This window comes from Typopeltis vanoorti, chromosome 9 (assembly GCF_054136105.1).
Source record: "Typopeltis vanoorti isolate ZY-2024b chromosome 9, IOZ_Tvanoo_1.0, whole genome shotgun sequence".
NCBI classification, from domain to species: Eukaryota; Metazoa; Arthropoda; class Arachnida; order Uropygi; family Thelyphonidae; genus Typopeltis; species Typopeltis vanoorti.
In genome coordinates, this window is record NC_143557.1 from 34,951,774 (window position 1) to 34,974,810 (window position 23,037).

Here is a 23,037-nt window from a genome sequence, read left to right on the forward strand (position 1 = left end):
ATATAAATTAAATTAAACTTTAATAAATATTTCCGATATTTCGGCAACGTCACATTGCCATTTTCAAAAGGAACTTACAAAAAGGTACATGAACGCAGGCACTACAACACTTATCCGCTCCACCAAAGACCAACCACTTCCCCTAGACCTACCTGGTGTATACCAGGTCCCTTGCAGTTGTAAACTGTCATACTTTGGCCAAACAGGCAGGACAGCGAATATCAGAATCTCTGAACATAAGGACTACATCCAGTTTCACAAGTACAGCCATTCTGGTCTTGCAGACCATGCTCTGAATACACGCCACAGAATACGGTGGAAGAAAGCTACAGTAATACACCGTAGCAAATATAAATTCGAATGACTATTTATGGAATCAGCCTCAGCCCTAAGAAACTCTCCTAATCTCAACAAATTTGGTTGTATGCGACTGCCCCAAATTTGAGAGGCATACATCAGCAGATCTTCAGCCCAACGGCCAAGAACACCTACTTAGCCCGCTAGAAGGCACCATCAGGACTTCTAGGAGAATGATAGCTTCATATCTTCATTCTTAGTTACTGTGTTGTAGTGCCTGCGTGCACGTACCTTTTTGTAAGTTCCTTTTGAAAATGGCAACGTGACATTGCCGAAATATCGGAAATATTTATTAAAGTTTAATTTAATTTATATTCTAATCTACATTGTTCAATTCCCTAAATGATTTAGAAAAGAAAAAAATATTAAATAACAAAATTAATATGAATTAATGAGTTATCCTGATTAGACTTTCTCAGATTTTTGATATAGATATACAGTCATTCTGATTCAGGTTAGGACGATGGAGTAAAGCCTCTACGCTTTCTTTGAATAAACGTTCAAATTTATAACGGGATCTATGTAAGAGGTGAGTTTTTGACCAAAGGATGTTGTGGTTAGTTTCAATTCCGTGCTGAGCCAATCCAGATTTTTCAGGTTTGTTGTGATGAATGGAGGATTGATGTTCTTGGATTCTTTTTTCAAGAGAACGTCCAGTTTGTCCAAAATAGGAGAGATCACAGTTGCAGGAAATTTGATAAACTCCAGGAAGAGATATAGTTTTGGGTTTGTCTTTAGGAGAAAGAAAATGGGAAGATAATTTGTTAATAGGTGAATACGTAGCTGTTAACTCATATTTCTTCAGAATTCTTGCGATACGTTCTGAAATCCCAGAGATGCAAGGAATTGGAACTAGACATATTTCTGATCTTCGCACCTATATTTCCACACACTTGGATCCACATCTTTCACATATAGTTCTAAATGTGGTTAAACATTCTACTCAACGAGCATATAATAAACTAAGTCAACATCTAAACCAAAAATATGAAGCTCTTTCGTCTAAACAATTCAAGCCCCTCAAAACTCCAGATAATTGGATTGTCAATATATACGGGCATCCTCTAACTGATAGCGAAACCCTCATCCTGTCAAAAGGACATGATTTTTCTATTGTTCCTAATAAGATACCATATCTAGATTTCCTAGTTAACATTCAACGGAATCTCAGTCATCTAACTAGTGATAAAGCTAATGCTCTTCGCCTAGAAGTCGCTTCTTCTCTACTTAAGGCCAAACTTCCTCCTTCCAACCTATCTCTTTCTGAAATGAAGTCTTTACAGTCCTTGAGAAAAAACAATCACCTCATTATCACCAAGCTGATGGACTCAGCAAATTACAGAAGAAAACTTTCTCTTTTACTTCGAGATCACTCCACATATCAAGAACTTGATTATAATCCAACCAACAGACAACTAAAGAAATTAAATTCTCTCTTAGATGAAGTCATTAGTTTAGACAGAGACACAATCGAAAGACTTAAAACTCCTTTTGCAAGACCTCCTAGATTTTATGGTCTTCCTAAAATACATAAGATTGACTTTCCTCTTCGTCCAATAGTAGATTGTATTGATTCTCCTATTTACCGTACAGCCAAATATCTAGCTAAATTATTGAAATCTCACATATGCAACTCTAGTTCCTTTCTAAAAAACTCCTCAGATTTCTTAGAAAAATTAAAAGTCTCAATGCAACCTACAGATCTTATGGTGAGCTTTGATATAGAATCTTTATATACAAATGTACCTCTCAAGGAGACTTTAAAATTACTTGCTGACATCTTTCCAGAAGACATAAAACTATTTGATTTCATAATACACTCTAGATATTTCTTATGTCAAAACAAATTTTACAGCTAAGTCCTCTCTCTCCTGCTTTAGCCAACTTTTATTTAGAACATCTAGAAAAAGTCCTCTTCTCATCTAATTTCCCTCAACCATCCTTTTGGGTGAGATATATAGATGACATCTTTACTGTATGGCCGCACAACAAAGACTCCTTGCCTTCTTTTTTAAAGAGTATCAATTCCTTACATCATCGTATAAAATTTACTATGGAAATGGAAGAAAACAACCAGTTATCTTTTTTAGACATTCTCCTCATCCAGTCACCTTCAAATACTCTTACAACTACAGTTTACAGGAAACCAACATTCACAGGTTGTTATATTCTTAAAGAATCAGCCCATCATCCTTGTCAAAAAACAGGAATCATAAAATGTCTAATCAGAAGAGCCAAAACTAATTGCTCTACTTCTAATTTTCTACAGAAAGAACTTTCTACTATCCAACAACACACGAAACTCAATGGCTTTCCCCGAAAAGAGTACTCAACATCTTTTCGATTCTTATAATTCACCACAAAACAACAAAGATTCAATACGTCGAGTTCCAATTCCTTACATCTCTGGGATTTCAGAACCTATCGCCAGAATTCTCAAGAAATATGAGTTAACAGCTACGTATTCACCTATTATCAAATTATCTTCCCATTTTCCTTCTCCTAAAGACAAACGCTCAACTATATCTCTTCCTGGAGTTTATCAAATTTCCTGCAACTGTGATCTCTCCTATTTTGGACAAACTAGACGTTCTCTTGAAAAAAGAATCCAAGAACATCAATCCTCCATTCATCACAACAAACCTGAAAAATCTGGATTGGCTCAGCACGGGATTGAAACTAACCGCAACATCCTTTGGTCAAAAACTCACCTCTTACATAGATCCCGCTATAAATTTGAACGTTTATTCAAAGAAAGCGTAGAGACCTTACTCCATCATCCTAACCTGAATCAGAATGACTGTATATCTATATCAAAAATCTGAGAAAGTCTAATCAGGATAACTCATTAATTCATATTAATTTTATGTTATTTAATATTATTAATTAATATCTTTATTTCAATCATGTTTCTACTTAAAAATATTCCCTTTAATACTTAGTGATATAACATCACATGGCTTGTTCTATTTTTAAATGATCTATTGTTAGTATTCTACCTTGTATTTTTTTTTTTTATTTTTTTTTTTTAAACTGTTCTTGTAGTGCCACTGAAGATGGTCTGCTATTTCCAGACCGAAATATTTGGTTAATTAACTATCTTTCTTGTGTTTACGTGCATATATTATTCAATCGAAATAGTTAAAAAATCTCTTTATAGAGATGAAATAAAATAAAAAGCAATCGCTAAACATAAAGAAGTTGGCTAGTCTTTAAAGGAAAGGTCACAATTATCTAGCTTCAGTGAGATGACAGAAACAGCCAGAAACAGAAGTAGATGGCAAAGATTTGTTCGTATGGGACCAAACCCATCACTTGATGGATAATAAAAGAGAAGATGACTAAAGCCATAATTCATTATGAATTTGACAATTATGTGAGAAATAAGTACAGTTAAGACTTAGTGACACCAGAAATGAATGAGCCAGTTTTATTCATCAAAACATGATTTACACTGAAAATACAATGTCCTATATATATATATATATATATATATACATATTCACAAATAAATAAATAAAGACTCTAGGAAAATACCTTACAAAAAATAATTATTTTAAATAAGTGTTAATGAATATGGTAAGCCTTGAAACAATTTATATGCAATCCCTATTACATATCTTGCATCTAGTTTTCATGTCGATTTGTCATGCTTGTACATTGGATTGTTCCCCGAGAAAATCAAACGGTGTGTATATACACAGCAATTTTCTTGGGGAACAACCCAATGTGCAAGAGCATGAAAAATCAACTTTCATTCAAGTTTTGCTGCGGTCTTCCTTACTGGCCTTGTAGTGTATTGAAAGATTGCTCTAAATAAAATCTAGCTATAGTTCTAAGGTGTACCTCATCTCAGCCTTTGCACATGCTGGGTAACTGCCAAGCATTATTCACAACTACATTAATGACATACGTAATAAAGCTAGAATATCATTTTTTGAAATGAATGTTCTTGTCCTTTCAGTTTACCCCTCCCATGTGATCATTGAAAACTTTTACGTTGTTGGATGTTATATAAGTACACACTTTTTTAGATAATGAGGAATGGTGGAAAGCCTGAATAACAGATTTATTCCTCATTTCATTGAACAAAGGCTCACAACATTATTGTTCCATCTACACACCAATACTGCAAATGAGCCTCCATCTCTCCTTTTTTTTAATCATTTTTTATTTTCCACTGAGCAATTTTCAAGTCTGTTATCATGAATGGATCCTGTAGCTTTGCCTGACATCTTTCAATTCTGCAGGAGCTTTATACTAGTAAAGAAAGTTTTCATTGCATAAATGAAAAGGTTTTGAATTGTATAACAATAGAATGTCAGCAAATTTGATAACAAGATCTCTCCCCAACTTAAAGTTAATTTCTTTTCCTGCTCCAGTTGTGGGAATTCTTCCTTGATATAGTTCAAACTACACCAAATATCAGTGTTGTTGTGCTGCACCAAATCTTATAAGCAAAATGAATTAGTTTTCTCAGAATGAGCTGTTTACATCCATGTTTTCCAAAGTATTCACACACTGACTTGTCAAAGCTATAAAATTCTTCCAAGGGGTAGCACTGAAGAAGCTTTTCATTCAGATAGATTTATCAGCAAAGTGTAAAATTGAAAAGAGCCTCAAATCTATTGTATTTCATTGAATTAGCAACAAGAGGAGGATCAGTATCAAATGCATTCCCCAAAACATACTTCTTGATGGTGAATAATAGTCATCCAACAGCTGTATTCCTAAGAAGTGCTTAATTTCTTCAAGTCTAAAGAATCATACTGTTACTATATTCTTGTCATTGGATATTTTTCAATGCAAATGCCTTGTATCCTAATATGGGGCACTAATTTGTAAATGCATATAACATAAGCACATTTTGGATGGTAAACTTAAAACTTATACGAGTTATAGCTCTTGCATCACTGATTACAGTAAATGTCCCCTAAACAGTTAACACTTAATAAAGAGATCAGCAAAAATCTTGTCTAAATCAGACAACAAAAAGGCTCTTGGTCCTGATGGCATTCTCTGTTTGTTCTAAAGGTCTGTGCTCCAAAGCTGACTCCCACTCTATGTCGCCTTTTTTTTTTTTTTTACAATATTATTTACTGGTATCTATCCTGCAGTCTGCATCCTATTCCTAAGAAAGGTGACAAATCTTTCCCAACAAACTACTTTCCAATTTCTCTCACCCAACTTCTACCACTACACTGAAAACTCTTAACTAATAAATGACTGCCACTATGGATTCCATCAGTGCTGACCAGCAAGGGATCTACTTACCCATTTCACCCAATCTCTGGACAAACACAATGGAAAATTCTGGCAAATTAAGTGGTTGATATCTCTAAAGCTTTTGACCAGGTTCAACACAAAGGGTCTATTAAATAAATTCTGATAATTTCTTCTGTCCCCTGACTTTGGCAATTGGCTGGCAGCTTTTTGAGTAGAAGCTTACTTCAGGTGATGGCAGGTGGCTCTTTATCTTCTAACTATACAACTAATGTTGGAGGTGCGCAAATCTCTGTTCTTTCAGCCATCCTCTTCCTTCTATAAATAAATGATCTATTCAGCTGACAGCCAATGCAATACAGAGTTTTGCTGATAACAATATGCACGTGGCAGTGAATTTGAGTTGTGGAGAAGAAAGTGATTTTTAATTGGTGAATAGTCCATTTTTTCCCCCGTTTTTCTATGTTTTTGAGTGCTAAATTGTTTCTCTGAATACGAGTGTACTTCAGTGGTTGTTTTTCGGAAGTTAGTTGCTGTCACGATATAATATATTTTGGTTACCGTCGGAATCGAATGCATAACAGTGGAAGACAAAACAAAGCTAAGTCTTCATTACTGTATTTAGTTATATTTCATTATTTAATTATATTTAGTGTACTTAAATGTTTTTTTGCTTGTAATTGTTTGTACTTTTTTTCTTATTTATTTAACGGAATTTATTAATTGAATAATTATTAAAGATTACGCTACTCGGCAGTAAGGAATGATGGCGGATTCAGCTGCAGTTGCAAGTGGCGTATCGCCAAGTCCTCTGCCATTTAAGAACTCTATTATAAGTAACATCATAAGGGACTTTGTGGCATGCAGTACTTGCGGCATGTATGCGTCTCGGGAATTGGATATGTGGCTTGTGAAAGAGAGCAGAGAGCGTATGTGCACAAAATGCAGGCAGCTGGAGGAAATAAGTGCATTAGAAATATCGATATCCGACCTTGTTGTTCCAGGAACGGGGAATGAATGTAGGAAGACAAGTAGTGTGATAGGAGAGAATGAAAAAAAAATATATATGAATGAGAAAATAATAGTTGATAGTGTGGAAGGTGTGAGTGACTGTGAAAATTTGGGAGATGGTCTTGTTTGGGAGAGTGAATTTAGATTAAGAGTGACTGACCTGCAGAGGGAGATAGATGAGCTGAAAGAGGAGGTGGAATGTCTTGTGAATTAGAGCAGAAGTATGAAAGATAAAATTAGGAGAATGGAAGAGATAAATGCAAGGCAAATCAGAGTAGGGGAGAGAGAGAGAATTTAGGGAGTATGAGTGAGAGGTATGGGGGTGCTAGAAGAGGAGAGAGTGTAAACAGTAGAAAAGAGGGAATGAGAGAGAGATATGGGAATGCTAGCAGACGAGAGGATGGAAACAGTAGGAGAGACGGAATGAGAGAGAGATATGGAAGTGCTAGAAGAGGAGAGAATGGAAACGGTAGGAGAGACGGAATGAGAGAGAGGTGTGGGAATGCTAGAAGACGAGAGGATGGAAACAGTGGGAGAGAGAAAATGAGAGAGGGTTATGGAAGTGCTAGAAGTGGAGAAAATGGAAACAGTAGGAGAGAGGGAATGACAGATGTATGGGAGTGCTAGAAGAGGAGAGAAAGGAAACAGTAGGAGAGAGAGAGAGAGAGGTATGGGAATGCTAGAAGAGAGAATAGCAGTAGAGGAGAGGGAATGAGAGAGACCTATGGGAATGAAAGAAGAGGAGAGAATGGAAACAATAGGAGAGAGGGAATGGTAAGAGGTCATGGCGACTCAATGATCCATGGTGTTCAAGATAGGATGCGTAAGGAGTGTTTGCCAGGAAGAACAATAGAAAGGGTGGCTATGGCAATTAAGAGAGGTGAAAGGGCAGATGAGATGATTGTGATGGTAGGAACGAATGACTTGAGTGGTAACGTAAGTCGGGCAGCGAGAGATATGAGATTTTTGCTTGAGACTCTACTGAAGAAGACAGAGAGAGGAAAAATAGTGTGCGTGTTGCCTAGGTATGATAATGATGAGTTGAGCAGAAGAGCGGGGATATTGAATGGCATAATAGCAAGAATGTGTGACAAGAGAGGACTGGTATATGTGGATGCTTGGAGTGTGCTTGAGAAAAGAAAGGAATTGTATGCGAGAGACCGTTTACATTTGAATGAGGAAGGACGTAGGCATCTGGAGAGATTGCTGTTCTGAACGAGTCAGTGTGTTCAAGGGAGGATGATAGCAGGGGTGGCCTCTTGTGGGAATGGATACTTGGGAGAAGGGTGACGATGTCAGGTAACACTGAGCCCAGCGAAGCATATGGTTTTGACTTGGAAAATGAATAGACATGTAGGAGTATCAAAGAGACGGGAACTTATGTGGAATTATAATGCAGCTGATTATAATAGTCTTAGTCGTCAACTTTGGGAAGTTTCATGGAGGGAGGAATTAGAAGGCCAGGATATCATTAGTGCGTGGGAAATTGTGAAAGAATATTTGTTAGCAGCAATGGTAAGTTGTATACCACGAGTGAAGAAGAGGACACAATTTGGAATAAAGTGGATGACAAACAATATTAAACAGGAATTGCATGTGAAAAAGAGGCTATAGAAGAGATATAAGGAGACAGGTGAAGAGAAGATGCATGAAGAATATAAGACACAGGCCAGAAGAGTGACCAATGTGGTAAGGAAAGCGAAACTGGAATATGAGAGGAGATTGGCCCTAGGATCCAAAGAAAATCCTATTTTTTAGCTATGTGGCCAGTAGGAGGAGAAATGACTGTGGAAGAATGATATTGTGGGATAAAAATGGGAATAGAGTGACTGATGCAGAGGACATAGTGGAATTGTTCAATGAACACTTTATTGGAGTATTTCATCATAGAGATGTCAGTTTTAATGCTAGAGGGATAGGGCCGGTTCAAGGTTTAGAAGTACAGGAGGAGAGTGTGTTTCAGATACTGAGTACTCTGGATGTCAGTAAAGCTGTGGGACTGGATGGTATTTCACCTAGAGTTTTGAGAGAATGTGCTAGGGAACTGACAGTGCCTTTAACCTGGCTTTTCAATGAAAGTCTGGCTTTGGCAAAGGTGCCCAGGGAATGGAAGGAAGGTAAGATAGTGCCATTGCATAAGGGTGGTAACAGACTGGAAGTGTCTAATTATAGGCCAGTCTGTGTGTCATCAGTAGTTGTTAAGATCTTGGATAAAGTAGTGAGGGACCGTATATAGCATTGGGAAGATGAGGGTAATGTTATCTGTGAGAGTCAACATGGATTTGTGAAAGGGTGCTCTTGTTTTTGCAATATGCTAGCCTTTTATAATAAAGTTACAAGAACATTAGATGAGGGAAAGGCATATACTGCAATTTTCTTAGACTTAGCGAAGGTATTTGACAGGGTGCCACATGATAAGCTGATATTTAAGTTGCAGCACATGGGTCTGGATGTTAGATTGGTCAACAGGATTGGCTCTGATAGGTATCAGAGAGTTGTGTATGGTGGAGCAGTTTCAAGGAGGCAGAGGGTTACAAGTGGGGGTCCCACAGGGCTCAGTACTAGGACCTATATTGTTTAACCTTTATATCAATGACATTGCCAGTGGATTGCAAGGGGATATTCAGTTGTTTGCGGATGATGCAAAGCTGGGAAGGATTATTAGTAATAGTGCAGATGTGGTAGCCCTGCAAGAGGATTTAAATAAGCTAGATAGATGGGCAAATGAATGGGGGTGTCAGCTTAATGCAGCAAAATGTAAAGTCTTGAGGTTTGGGAAACATCGATGGGATGCTGCATACTCTATGGGAGGAGTTATACTGGAGGAAGTAGGGGAGACAAGAGATCTGGGGGTTGATGATTGATAGAAACCTGAAGTTTAGGGGACATATTGCAAATGTGGTAAAGGTAACACAGAGGATTGCTGCAATTATGAGAAGGACACTGACCTGCAGAGATAAGAGGGTTATTCCGTTGTATAAGTCTCTGATCAGACCACACTTGGACTATTGTTCTCAGATTTGGTCCCTAGGATTTGAAGGGGATAAATTAACTGTGGAAAGGATACAAAGACGGATGACAAAGATGGTTTCAGGACTGTACAAGGATAGTTATGAGGATCGGCTGAGGGAATGTGGACTGCAGAGTTTGGTGGATAGAAGAAGGAGAGGTGATATGATTGAGACTTTTAAACTGTTGAGAGGTGGTTACAGGGTTGACACTGGGGAGTTCTTTTGCTTGGTTGAACAGCAGGAAGGAGTGATGACAAGAGGCCATCCCTGGAAGTTACAAAAGGAAACTGTGAGCAAGAGGATAAGGAGTGGTTTCTTTGCATGGAGGGTGGTTGAACCGTGGAATGCATTGCTTGATGGAGTGGTGGGAGCAAGAACGGTCAATGAGTTTAAAGAGTAGTATGATAGACTTTGTGTTTCTTAGGAGGGACCTCCCCTCGATGAGTCTTGAGAGACTATGTTCTTAGGAAGGACCTCCCACGATGAGTCTTTTGACTCCATGGAGGCCTTAATAATAATAATCTTGCATTGCACAAATCGCCACAATCTGCAGTAGCTTAACTGCTAGCATCTTAAATTCTGATATTTGAAACATTCACAAACAGGGTTTGGATAACCTTCAACTTCAATGCTAGCGAAACAAAACCTACTTTATATCAGAACAAAAAAGAACAAAAGAACAAAAAAAAAATGGTTTCTTCCAATCTTACTTATGACAACACAACAAAAGTAAGGCTAATTAGCAAGATGTGGGTATTGTCAATCTTACTTTTTTTGACAACATCCAAATCTCTATTCAAGATGAGATTTACCTTCTTGGGATAACTAAACTCAAATCTCTCTTGACACAAACATATTACAAGTATAGCCTCTTTAGCATAAAAAAAATTAGGTTTTCTCTTTCACTCAAGGCATTACTTTAACTCCAAACAACGTCTAACCCTATACAAATCCAACCATTAAATACTGCTCTCATATCTAGGAGGATGCCACTAAGAGCTCCCTAAAAATACTCAATTCTGTACAGAAAAGAGCAGTTAAACTGATTAATGATCCCTCTGTTACTAATACACTCCACTCACTTTCGAAAAGCATTTAGTTTCTGCTACTTACATTTATAAATACTTATATGGCCTCAGTTCATCAGAATTGGCATCAATAATTCCCCCACTCTCTGTCAATCCTGTCCAAAAGCATCGGCAACTAATTAGCACTCTCTCACAAATCAACTCCAAACCCATAGAAGAAATTTCTCCTCTTCATTTAAACTGTTCCACTGCTGTCCTCTGGAACAGTCTTCCACTAAGTGTTTCCCGACGAATACAATCCACAGCTCTAAATCAAATGTAAACTAGTTCATTCTTGTACATCCATGGTACTAGTGTATTACAGGTTGACAAATCTCTTAGACGGGTTCTCCATAAAAAAAACATTTGGAACGATACCCTTAAGAGCACACTCAACATAGAAGAAAAATTCGGTTGATTAATAACCCAGATCTTACCAATTCACTCCACAAACATTCACACATCCATTTAATTTCTGCTGCAAGCATCTTCCATAAATAGTTCCATAGCTGTAAATCCACTGAAATGCAGACAGGAACTGCCTAACAACTCTGTTTAAACTCACAGAACAAATTTCTGTTCCTTCTTCAATCATTCCTTCTTCTGTTATCTTATGGAACATTCCCAAAGAATATAATCCTTAAGTCTTCAGATCAAATGTTAACATTTTTACTTTCCAAATATTGCTTATCCAGTACCAACCACTCTTAAATGGGATCATCACAAAAACTATTCCTGACAATAGGCCATGTTCAGCCATGTAACTCATATAAATAATTTTAAGACAAAGGAGTTTAATCAATATCATAAACTCCTTGCCCTTATTCCTAATACTCCTAAAAGTCTAGGATTTGTAAACAGCTGAATAGTGACATTAATTATGTCACTAATTAGCAAAAATCTTTCACTGCCCTATAAATCTTACTGTTATAACCAATTATAGTTAAAGCATAACTGATCTACCTGCATTCCAAGTCATCTTGTATAAGTTAGAGTGTTGCTGAAACAATGGACATCTACTATAGTTGTTAGTCTCACATTCACTGTTGCCACACCATCCAATTCTGGCATCGCTTACTTCTCCTGTTCATCTGGCATACCTAACTCTTCATTCTCACAATCCTGAATCATCCATTACTTACACTTCTTATGCTCTTTGTCCATTCAAATTCACTCTTAGCTGAACTTACTTACCTGCTCTTTCCCACATCTCTCTCATTCTCTTTGAATTCTTCCATTACTCTCTCTCTCTTTTCCCATCAGTGAACTCTCACATACATTGTGTGTGCACTTGTGTACCACTCTGTGCAATGAACTCAGTATCCATTCACACACTAAATTTACTGCATACACTTTCATAAACTAATACTAGTTGCTATTTTATATCAACTTTATTTATTCATTTCGATACATCTAAATAAAGATTTCAATATAACATTCATTTTATTTAGAGATATTTCTCCAAGTCAATTAGTCCATTTAGAAAACAGATGAAGTGAATACTGTCTTACTTAATAGAAAATAATAATTTAACCAGACTTTCAACAGTTACTTTACTCTGTATTACTGTCTCAATTAAATCCAAGTGTTAGCAATGTATTACTACTAGAAATAAAAAATGAGAATACCAAATGATAATATTAAATTTGTTTTTCTTTTATATACTTGTACCTAAGAATGATGTGAATTCCTAAGCAGCCAACAGCATACGAGGTCAGCACTGAAACACCAAAGATGACCCTAGTGAAAGAAAGAAAAATAGCTTCAGATTAACATAATATTCACGTTTATTTATATTTAGATGTCAATAAATGTTGAAGTAACAGAACAAAAAAAAATTAATTAAATAAAATAAAAAACACATTTCATAAACAGAATACATTCTTATGCGTGCACACACACACACACACACACACATATACATACTATCTACTCTATAATATAAGATGGTAAGCCTTTTTTTGTAAGGTTTTTGTGTCACGTTTTCATGTCACATTTTTTGTAAAGTTATTTGAAACATTTTGAAACTCAGGGGCTACCCTGAGTGTCGAGTCTTCAAAATTCGAGTCATCAAAATTCAAGGAGAACCAGCCTACCAGTCCGCAACTTGGGGGGATTGGGTGCCGTAGGCATCAGGGGGCAGAGCCCCCTAGTATATATATATATATATTTTTTTTTTGGTATATCCTAGCAGATAATCAGTTATTATAGAAATGGAAAATTCTTATCTTATTGCTTTACAAAGCACTGTTCTGTTGTACAATTAAATTAAAAGTTGTCTGCCATCCATTATATATATACACACACACAATGGATGGCAAGTTGATGACATGGATATGAGAATGGCTGATAGAAAGATAACAAAAAAAAAGTATGAGGGAGCAGAATCCAGGAGAAGGCCTCTGACTAGTGATGTGCATATAGGGCATGGTTTCAAAAAATCAGGCTCTCAAATCACTGCTATGTAATTTGTACATTAATAATGGTATAGGAAAAAATCTGAGGAGAAATATTCAGTTTTATGCTAATAATACACAACAAGATAGTGATTTTGCAGGATGATTTAACACATTTACACAAGACCACATTTCACATTTCTTGTGTGTCAGTTGGAGACTTGCACTTAACCATACATATATCATGTCCCTTCCACATCAGGCAGGAACATTTAAGTTCAAACTTGCATATAGATGTGTGTGTGTGTGTGTGTGTGTGTGTGTGTGTGTGTGTGTGTGTGTGTGTGTGTGTGTGTGTGTGTGTGTGTGTGTGTGTGTGTGTGTGTGTCACTCCAGGTTTCAATTTTTTTTTAGTTAAATTTGTGTAAAAGTAGTATTTTTTTAACATTTTAATGGTAAAAGCCTTATTTCAAGCCATAAGCTAAAAAATTAAAATTACTTTTCAAAATACTATGCATTAAATACACCTCTGAATCAAAAAATTAGAATAATCAAAGAAAATATTTTGAATGATTTGCAATTTAATTTATTGCATAGAAAATAATTATTACCAAATATGAATTAGGGTCATCGAAATTTACGTACTTTGTAGATTATATAACTATATAAACACATAAAAATGTAATATAAATTATAAGAAAACTGTTATTTGAAAACAATCATAAAATTAAAATAATTTTTAACATGGTTCAAAATATTAGAATAATGCACACAAATTACAGTCAAAGGGAAACAACATGATAATTAGTACTTTGTTGCACCCACCCCTTCGCTTTTACAACCGTTCATAAACGGCTGGGCATATTATTTAGCAGCGGTTCATAGTCTTTTTTTTTAATCAAAACATGCCCATATGATCTGCAAGACCAGAAACAAGTTAATTTTTGTCTCTTGGTGCAACTTCTTGAAGATGCTTCTTCATAATTCTCTACAAATACTCAATGGGGTTTAAATCTGGTGAGTTTGCCAGCCAAGGAATTACAATGATTTGCCTTTCTTTGAGTAGTGGTCTTGGAAGTATGACAAGAAGCTGAATCTTGCTGAAAAAGGAAATCACCATTACATAAATCTTTCAATGCTGGTCACAGTGCTCAAGAATTTCTTGAGCAATTTGTGACCAGCACATGTATATTTAGAGCATGCTAATTCATATTTGGTAATAATCATTTTCTATGCAATAAATCAGAATTGCAATTCATTCAATACATTTTCTTTGATTATTCTAATTTTTTGATTTGGAGGTGTATATGTTGCTTTCTTTGCCTTATGTATGTATATCAATGATTACATACATCAAAGAGTAGTAAATGGGGTATGCGAGTCTGCAAGATTTAAGGTAACCAGTGGTGTGACACGAGGATCAGTTCTTGGTCCACTGTTATTCAATCTGTACATTAATGACATTGGGAAGGATTTCACATATGACATATAGCTGATGATGCAAAGATAAGTAGGGTAATCAGGAGTGAGTCTAACATGCAGTTCTTGCAGAATGATTTGAATAGGCTGGAATTGTGTGCATGTGAAAATGGCTATCAGTTCAATGTTTAGTAAATGTAAAGTCATACACTCTGGTGTAATTAGATATCCAGTGTCATATTATACTGGTTAGATTATTCTAGAAGAAACTAACCAGAGTAGGTATCTTTCAATTTTAGTAGAGCAGAAGTTGAAATTAAAGGGTCATATGGCAAAAACTACAAATAAAACTCAAATGGTAACTGGAATGCTGAAACAAACCTTGACATGCAAAGATAGAGAAGTAATTTTATCTCTTTGCAAAGCCTTGATAAGACCTCACTTGGGCTATTGTGTGCAGATCTCGTCTCCAAGGTGATATGATTGAGACAAACTTCTGAAAAGGTCACACAGGATTTCAGTATATGGAAATTTGCATTTTATGAAGGGTGGGAAAAGGATGCAAGGGCATCCTTGGAAGTTGAGAATGAATGATGTCGAGGGAATGAGGGCTGGATTTTTCTCTCATGGAATGGTGAGTGATTGGAAGAGAGTGCCATTGGATTGGTGCATACAAGTAGTGTGAATGAATTCAAGAACAGATATCACAGCTGATGAAGATGATATGGCCTTCCTAGATGAATCCCTGGTTCCCTGGAGGTCCCTCTTAATAATATTACGATTTATGAATTAAAGATACCAAGAAATTATATACTTGGTTTAATCTGGTATCCAAGTGTAAGCAAAGAAGTTTGTGCCTGAACTATTTTCAGGAATGGTGCAACTTGTATAAAGAAGATAAGATTTCACATCACTTGCCTTAGTATCCCATAATGCAAAGCACATCTCCTTGCAAACATGTATAATGCTATACATTATGGGAAGGGACCAGTTTCGACCTTTATTGAGGTCTCATCAGGGGGAGCCAGAATTAGAGGTGATACAAAAGTTGAAGTAATGCAGAAGTCATATTTTTCATATACAAGCAGCCAAAAGGTGTCACACCTCATTATTAAAATACTCTGGATTATTATTCATGTCTGTGCAAGGAGATGTGCTTTGCATTATGGGATAATAAGTCAAGCGAAGTGAAGTCTTAGCTTCTTTAGAGTTGCCCCAGTACTGAAAATAGTTCAGGCGCAAACTTGTTTGCTTACACTTCGATAAAGGATTAAACCAAGTATATAATTTCTTAGTATCTTTAATTTATAGTATAACTAAGTGAAAAACTTCCAACAGCTTTCTCTAATCCACAGTATTTTAATGATAAGTTCGCTTTCTCCCCCCAGTTTATCTGGGGTTTATCATCCCGCAAACAGGCAAACCGGCCCTGTGAACACACAGGCTATGGTCATAGGACACACCGGGAGGCATAGGGCTAGCCACCTTATCTTCGGCTTAGAATAGCTAAGGATAGAACCATAACAGGCCACTAGGCCTAATACATGAAGGGAAGAAGAAAAAGAAGTTGTGACACCTTTTTGTTACTCATATATGAAAAATATGACTTCGGCATTAGTTAAACCTTACTATCATCTCTGGATCTGGCTCCCACTGATGTGACCTAAATAAAGGTCGAAACTGGTCTAGGTAGTGACCCCTCCTTTAATGCATAGCATTATACATGTCCGCAAGGAGATGTGGTTTGCATTATAGGATACTAACGCAAATGATGTGAAGTCTTAGCCTCTTTATACGAGTTGTCTCAGTCCTGAAAATAGTTCAGGCACAAACTTATTTGCTTACATTTGGATAAAGGATTAAATCTAGTATATAATTTCTTGATAATCTTTAATTTATAGTATAACCAAATGGAAAAACGTCCAACAATTACGATTTATGATTATACCATTCTACAATATTCATAAAACAACAAAAGAATACAAAGCAATTAATAATGGAAAAAACTCACAAAGACTATTTAATAGTATAATTTTCACCTGTGTGTCACAGGCATCTTCAATACATATTAAGCTCCAATTAAACAATAACTGACAAATTCCAAAATGCCACCAAAGTAGCTGGTGTAAGATAACTAAAAAGGTCAATAAATTTCCTTAAAAAAAAAAAAAAATCAATACAATAAAAAGTTAGGAAAGATTAGCTGATTTGTATAGTACTAACTCCCATAAAGGGGATACACGTAAGCCGTCGGATCTGTTTAAGTTAGGAAAATGAAGTAAAGTTTCACATTTTCTTTATAAAGGCGTTCCATGAGGAACTGACTTTTGTGAAGATAAACTCTATGTCTAGTGAAGATGGCATGTGATGCAAGTCCAGACTTTTCAGGTTTAAAGTATTCAATATAAGATTGGTGTTCTTCTAGCCAAATAGAGGCAGATCTGCCCGTTTGTCCGAAATAAGATAATCCACAAGAGCACGGAATCTGGTAGACACTTAGAAGATTAAGAGGTGGAAGCTTGTCCTTAGGGAGAAGTGAGAAAGGCGGAGATTTTTCAAAAATTTCCTATTGTGGTATTTAGGCCCCCAACAAGTACCAACTTTTCCTTTTTCATTGTGTCAGTTGCTTTCTCTAAAGCCTCAAAAAATTCCTCCACTCCTACCTTACGAGAACCATCTTTGGAGAAAATTTGGAGAAAAGAGCAAAGCTAATAATAATAGCAAATACCTGTTGGATTTCTGCTCAGGACATGGACTGGTTATTACTAACACCATGTTCCAACATAAAAATGTGCACAAATTCACATGGAGAGAAGAGGCAAGGAATAAGAAAAGTCTCATTGACTACGTTATTGTCGATTGTGCAGGATCATCCCTGGTGCAGGATACCAGAATGTACAGAGGATTTGAAATTGCAAGTGATCACTATTTAGTCTTGAGCAGGATAAAATTGAATTTCATTTTGAAAAGAAAATAACATGTAATCTATTATTATTATTATTCAGGCCTCCATGGAGTCAAAAGACTCATCATGGGAGGTCCTCTCTAAGAAAGACAAGTCTATCAAGACTCGTCGAGGAGAGGTCCCCCCCACCGAGAAACACAAAGTCTATCATGCCACTCCTTAAATTCATTGACCGTTCTTGGTCTCTCACCACTCCATCAGGCAATGCATTCTATGGTTCAACCACCCTCCATGCAAAGAAACCGCTTCTCACCCACTTGCAAACAGTTTCCTTTCGTAACTTCCAGGGATGGCCTCTTGTCATCACTCCTTCCCGCTGTTCGACCAAAGGAAAGAACTCCCCAGTGTCACCCTGTAACCACCTCATAACAGTTTAAAAGTTTCAAACATATCACCTCTCTCCTTCTATCCACAAAACTCTGCACTCCACATTCCCTCAGCCGATCCTCATAACTAACATGGTACAGACCTGAAACCATCTTTATTATCTGCCTTTGTATGCTTTCCACAGTTAATTTATCCACTTCAAATCCTGGGGACCAAATCTGAGAACAATAGTCTAAGTGTGGTCTGATCAGAGACTTATACAACGGAATCATAACCCTTTTATCTCTGCAGGTCAGTGTCCTTCTCATTATTGCAGCAATCCTCTGTGTTACCTTCACCACCTTGGCAATATGTCCCCTAAATTTCAGGTTTCTATCAATCATCAACTGCAGATCTCTTTTCTCCCCTACTTCCTCCAGTATAACTCCTACCATATAGTATGCAGCGTCCCATCGATGTTTCCCAAACCTCAAAACCTTACACTTTGCTGCATTAAACTGACACCCCCATTCATTTACCCATCTATTAGCTTATTCAAATACTCTTGCAGGGCTACCGCATCTGCACTATTACTAATAATCCTTCCCAGCTTCATATCATCTGCAAACAACTGAATATCCCCTTGCAATCCACTGACAATGTCATTGATATAAAGGTTAAACAATACAAATTCCAGTACTGAGCCCTGTGGGACCCCACTTCTAACCCTTTGCCTCCTTGAAACGGTCCCACCATACACATCTTGTTACCTAATGGACAGCCAATCCTAAATTCAAATGACCAATCTGACATCCAGACCCATGTGCTGCAACTTAAATATCAGCTTATCATGTGGCACCCTGTCAAATGCCTTCGCTAAGTCTAAGAAAATGGCAGTATATGCCTTTCCCTCATCTGATGCTCTTGAAACTTTATTATAAAAGGCTAGCATATTGCTAAAACAAGAGCGCCCCTTCACAAATCCATGTTGACTCTCATGGATAACACCACCTTCATCTTCCCAATGCTATATACAGTCCCTCACTACTTTCTCTAAGATCTTAATAACTACTGATGGCACACAAAGTGGTCTATAATTAGACACTTTCAGTCTACTACCACCCTTATGAAATAGCACTATCTTACCTTCCTTCCATTCCATGGGCACCATCCAACAGCCAGACTTTTATTGAAAAGCCAGGTCAAAGGCTCTGTCAATTCCCTAGCACATTCTCTAAAAACTTGTGGTGAAATACCATCCAGTCCCACAGCTTTACTGACTTCCAGAGTACTCAGTATTTGAAACACATTCTCCTCCTGTACCTCTAAACCTCGAACCTGCCCTATCCCTCTAGTATTAAAACTGACATCTCTATGATGAAATACTCCAATAAAGTGTTCACTGAACAATTCCACTATGTCCTCTGCATCAGTAACTCTATTCCCATTTTTATCTAGCAATATCATTCTTCCACAGTCATTTCTCCTCCTACTGGCCACATAGCTAAAAAATTTCCTAGGATTTTCTTTGGATCCTAGGGCCAATCTCCTCTCATATTCCAGTTTCGCTTTCATTACCACACTAGTCACTCTTCTGGCCTGTGTCTTATATTCTTCATGCATCTTCTCTTCACCTATTCTCCTTATATCTCTTTCATAGCCTCTTTTTCACATGCAATTCCTGTTTAATATTGTTTGTCATCCACTTTACTCCAAATTGTGTCCTCTTCTTCACTTGTGGTATACAACTTACCATTGCTGCTAACAAACATTCTTTCACAATTTCCCATGCACTAATGATATCCCGGCCTTCCAATTCCTCCCTCCATGAAACTTCCCCAAGTTGATGTCTTAGACTATTATAATCACCTGCCTTATAATTCCACATAGGTTCCCGTCTCTTTGATAATTCATGTCTATTCATTTTCCAAGTCAAAACCATATGGTCACTCTTTCCAACTGGTAGGAGAGATGTCATGTCAGTTATTATCAACTCTTCTGATGCTATAACCAAATAAAAAACTCTTGAACCTCTTGTTCCCTCTATTACATCTTGCCTAAGACATTTGTCCCTCAAGAATTCTAGAAATTCCATTCCCTTATTGGGGAGAGGAAGATGCATGTAGCAATGCTACATGCATCTTCCTCTCCCCAATTTATACTACTGTAGTTAAAATCTCCCATAACAATCATTCTGATTGCACTTGCCAAACTCAACAGTCTAAACATCTGGTCCCCAACCTCTGTGCTCCAAAGTCTGTAAAAACACCCCACTAAATATCCCGTCTTGCCCATCTCTACCTCACACCATATGCTTTCAAAATCATTAGTGTCAATGCCTTCCAAAGCCTCCACTCTTAGAGGACATAGGTCGTCACTTATCATAAGCAGTACTCCACCACCATGCTTTCCCTTCCTATCCTGCCGAAAAATGCTGTACCCAGCGACTTCTATTCCTGTTATTATATTCTGTCAACCACATCTCAGTGATCCCAATAATTTTTTGCCAGGCTGATGCTATCTGCACCACCAATTCCTCTCCCTTATTCCGGATACTCCTGGCATTAGTATAAAGCATATAAATGCCATTAATTCTATACCTAGCATTATCCCCTCTAGACTCCACTGGGCTCAGTGTTACCTGATGTCGTCCCCCTTCTCCCAAGCATCCATTTCCACAAGAGGCCACCCCTGCTAGCATCCTCCCTGGGACACACTGACTCGTTCAGAACAGCAATCTCTCCAGATGCCTATATCCTTCCTCATTCAAATGTAAGCGGTTATTCGCATACAATTCCTCTCTGCCCTCAAATGCACTCCAAGCATCCACATATTTCAGTCCTCTCTTGTCACATATTCTAGCTATTATGTCATTCAATTTTACCGCTCGTCATTATCATACCTAGGCAACACGCACACTATCTTTCATCACTCTGTTTTCTTCAGTACAGCCTTAAGCAAAAATCTCATATCTCTCGCTGCCCGACTTACATTACTACTAAAGTCATTTGTTCCTACCATCACAATCATCTCATCCACCCTTTCACCTCTCTTAATTGCCATAGCCACTCTTTCTATTGTTCCTCCTGGCAAACACTTCTCACGCATCCTATCTTGAACGCCACGGATCATTGAGTCCCCACACATTATACCTCTTACCATTCCCTCTCTCCTATTGTTTCTATTCTCTCCTCTTCTTTCATTCCTATATGTCTCTCTCATCCCCTCTCCTCTACAGCACCTATTCTCTCGTCTGGCTTTCCCATACCTCTCTCTCTCTCTCCTTCCCTCTCGCCTACTGTTTCCATTCTCCTCTTCTAGCATTCCCATACCTCTCTCTCATTCCCTCTCTCCTGTTTCGATTCTCTCCTCTTCTAGCATTCCCATACCTGTCTATTATCTCTCTCCTACTGTTTCCATTCTCTTCTCTTCTAGCACTCCCATACCCCTCTCTCTCCTACTGTTTCCATTCTCTCCTCTTCTAGCACTCCCATACCCCTCTCTCTCCTACTGTTTCCATTCTCTCCTCTTCTAGCACTCCCATACCCCTCTCTCTCCTACTGTTTCCATTCTCTCCTCTTCTAGCACTCCCATACCCCTCTCTCTCCTACTGTTTCCATTCTCTCCTCTTCTAGCACTCCCATACCTCTCTCTCATTCCCTCTCTCCTACTGTTTCCATTCTCTCCTCTTCTATCAATCCCAAAATAATCTCCTCTCCTATCATTCTCAAATCTGTCTCTCTCTCCCCTACTCTGATTCGCCTTGCATTTATCTCTTCCATTCTCTTAATCTCATCTTTTATACTTCTCCTCTCATTCACAAGACATTCAATCTCCTCTTTCAGCTCATCTATCTCCCTCTGCAGGTCAGTCACTCTTAATCGAAATTCACTCTCCCAAACAAAACCATCTCCTAAACTTTCACAGTCACTCACATCTTCCACACTATCAACTATTATTTTCTCATTCATATTTTTTTCTTCATTCTCTCCTATCACACTACTCGTTTTCCTATATTCATTTCTCGTTCCAGGAGCAACAAGGTCGGATATTGATATATCTAATGCATTTATTTCATCCCACTGGCTGCAAATACTGCATGCCACATAATAGAGTTCTTAAATGGCAGAGGACTTGGCTTCATGCCATTTGCAACTGCAGCTGACTCCGCCATCATTCTTTACTGCTGAGGAACTACTAGCGTAATCGTTAATTATTCAAAATAGTGTCGCTAATTAGTGTCAAAAATAAACGCTAAATAAGTATTAGGGAGTATAAAAAAATGTACAAACAATTACAAGCAAAACAAAACATTTAAGTACACTTAAGAAATAAAACTAAATACAGTAATGAAAACTTAGCTTCATCTTGTCTTCCACCATTATGTATTTGATTCCCACCCCGTCTTCTTGCCAACCAAAATACATGTAAGAAAGTTTTAAATCGAATAAAAGTTGATCAGCTCAGATGTGAACTGTAGACTAAAATACACAAAGATTATTGAAGAAAAAATGAAAGAGTTTGAGAACAGGAAACAAACTTTGGAGATTCAGTGGCAAGCCTTGAAGAAACCCTGATTAATTCAGCCAAAGAAGCATCTGGTGAGGTTGTCTACAAGGACAGAAAAATCAGAACTCCATGGTGGACACAGGAAGTTAAAGAGGCAGTGAAGGAAATGAAGACAGCATAAAAGTTCCTGGCAAATAAGTTAGCAATTGCTCTTAAAGAATACACAGACAAATGTAAGAAAGCTAAAGACTGTGTAAAACTAGCTAAACAAAAGCCATGGGAAAACTTTGGTAAGAACATAGAAAATAAATATTAAGCAGGTGGCAAGTTATTCTGGAGGTTGTTGAAGAAGCTCAGAAATGCAGGAAAGAGTGCTGTAAAAGGAATTAGAGATGATAAAGGTGACATGAAAACTGGAGAAAAAGATATCCTTCAAGTATAGAGTAATTACTTTGAAAAATTGCTAAATAAAAGAAGCAGCGATAGCACAGTGGTAAAAAAACACCCAACAGGCATGCAGTCAGGAATACCTATCCATACATGGAATAGAAAAAGATATCGAAAGCCTGAAATGTGGACAGTCTGCTGGTGTATATGATATTCGACCAGAAATGCTCAAGTATGGAGGTATATAAAAAGTCTTACAGTGCCTGCAGTGCAGTCACTGTCTTACACAGTCTAACACAGTTTAGAAGGCCTGGATAGAGGGGCAAATTCCAGATGCAGTAGAGCTCTCATAGTATCCATATATAAAAACTGAATGTGAGAATTAC

The 23,037-nt window shown here is 37.4% G+C and overlaps 1 protein-coding gene across 1 annotated transcript in view; it reads right to left on the reverse strand.

Annotated features, from left to right (window-relative positions):
• LOC150102965 (sorting nexin-14-like) overlaps positions 1-23,037 on the reverse strand; it is a 793,179-nt gene that overhangs the window by 733,627 nt on the left and 36,515 nt on the right. Inside the window, exon 2 of the mRNA XM_090397844.1 lies at positions 12,341-12,409. Coding sequence (XP_090253970.1) covers positions 12,341-12,409 — 69 coding nt within the window. The remainder of the gene's footprint in view (positions 1-12,340; positions 12,410-23,037) is intronic.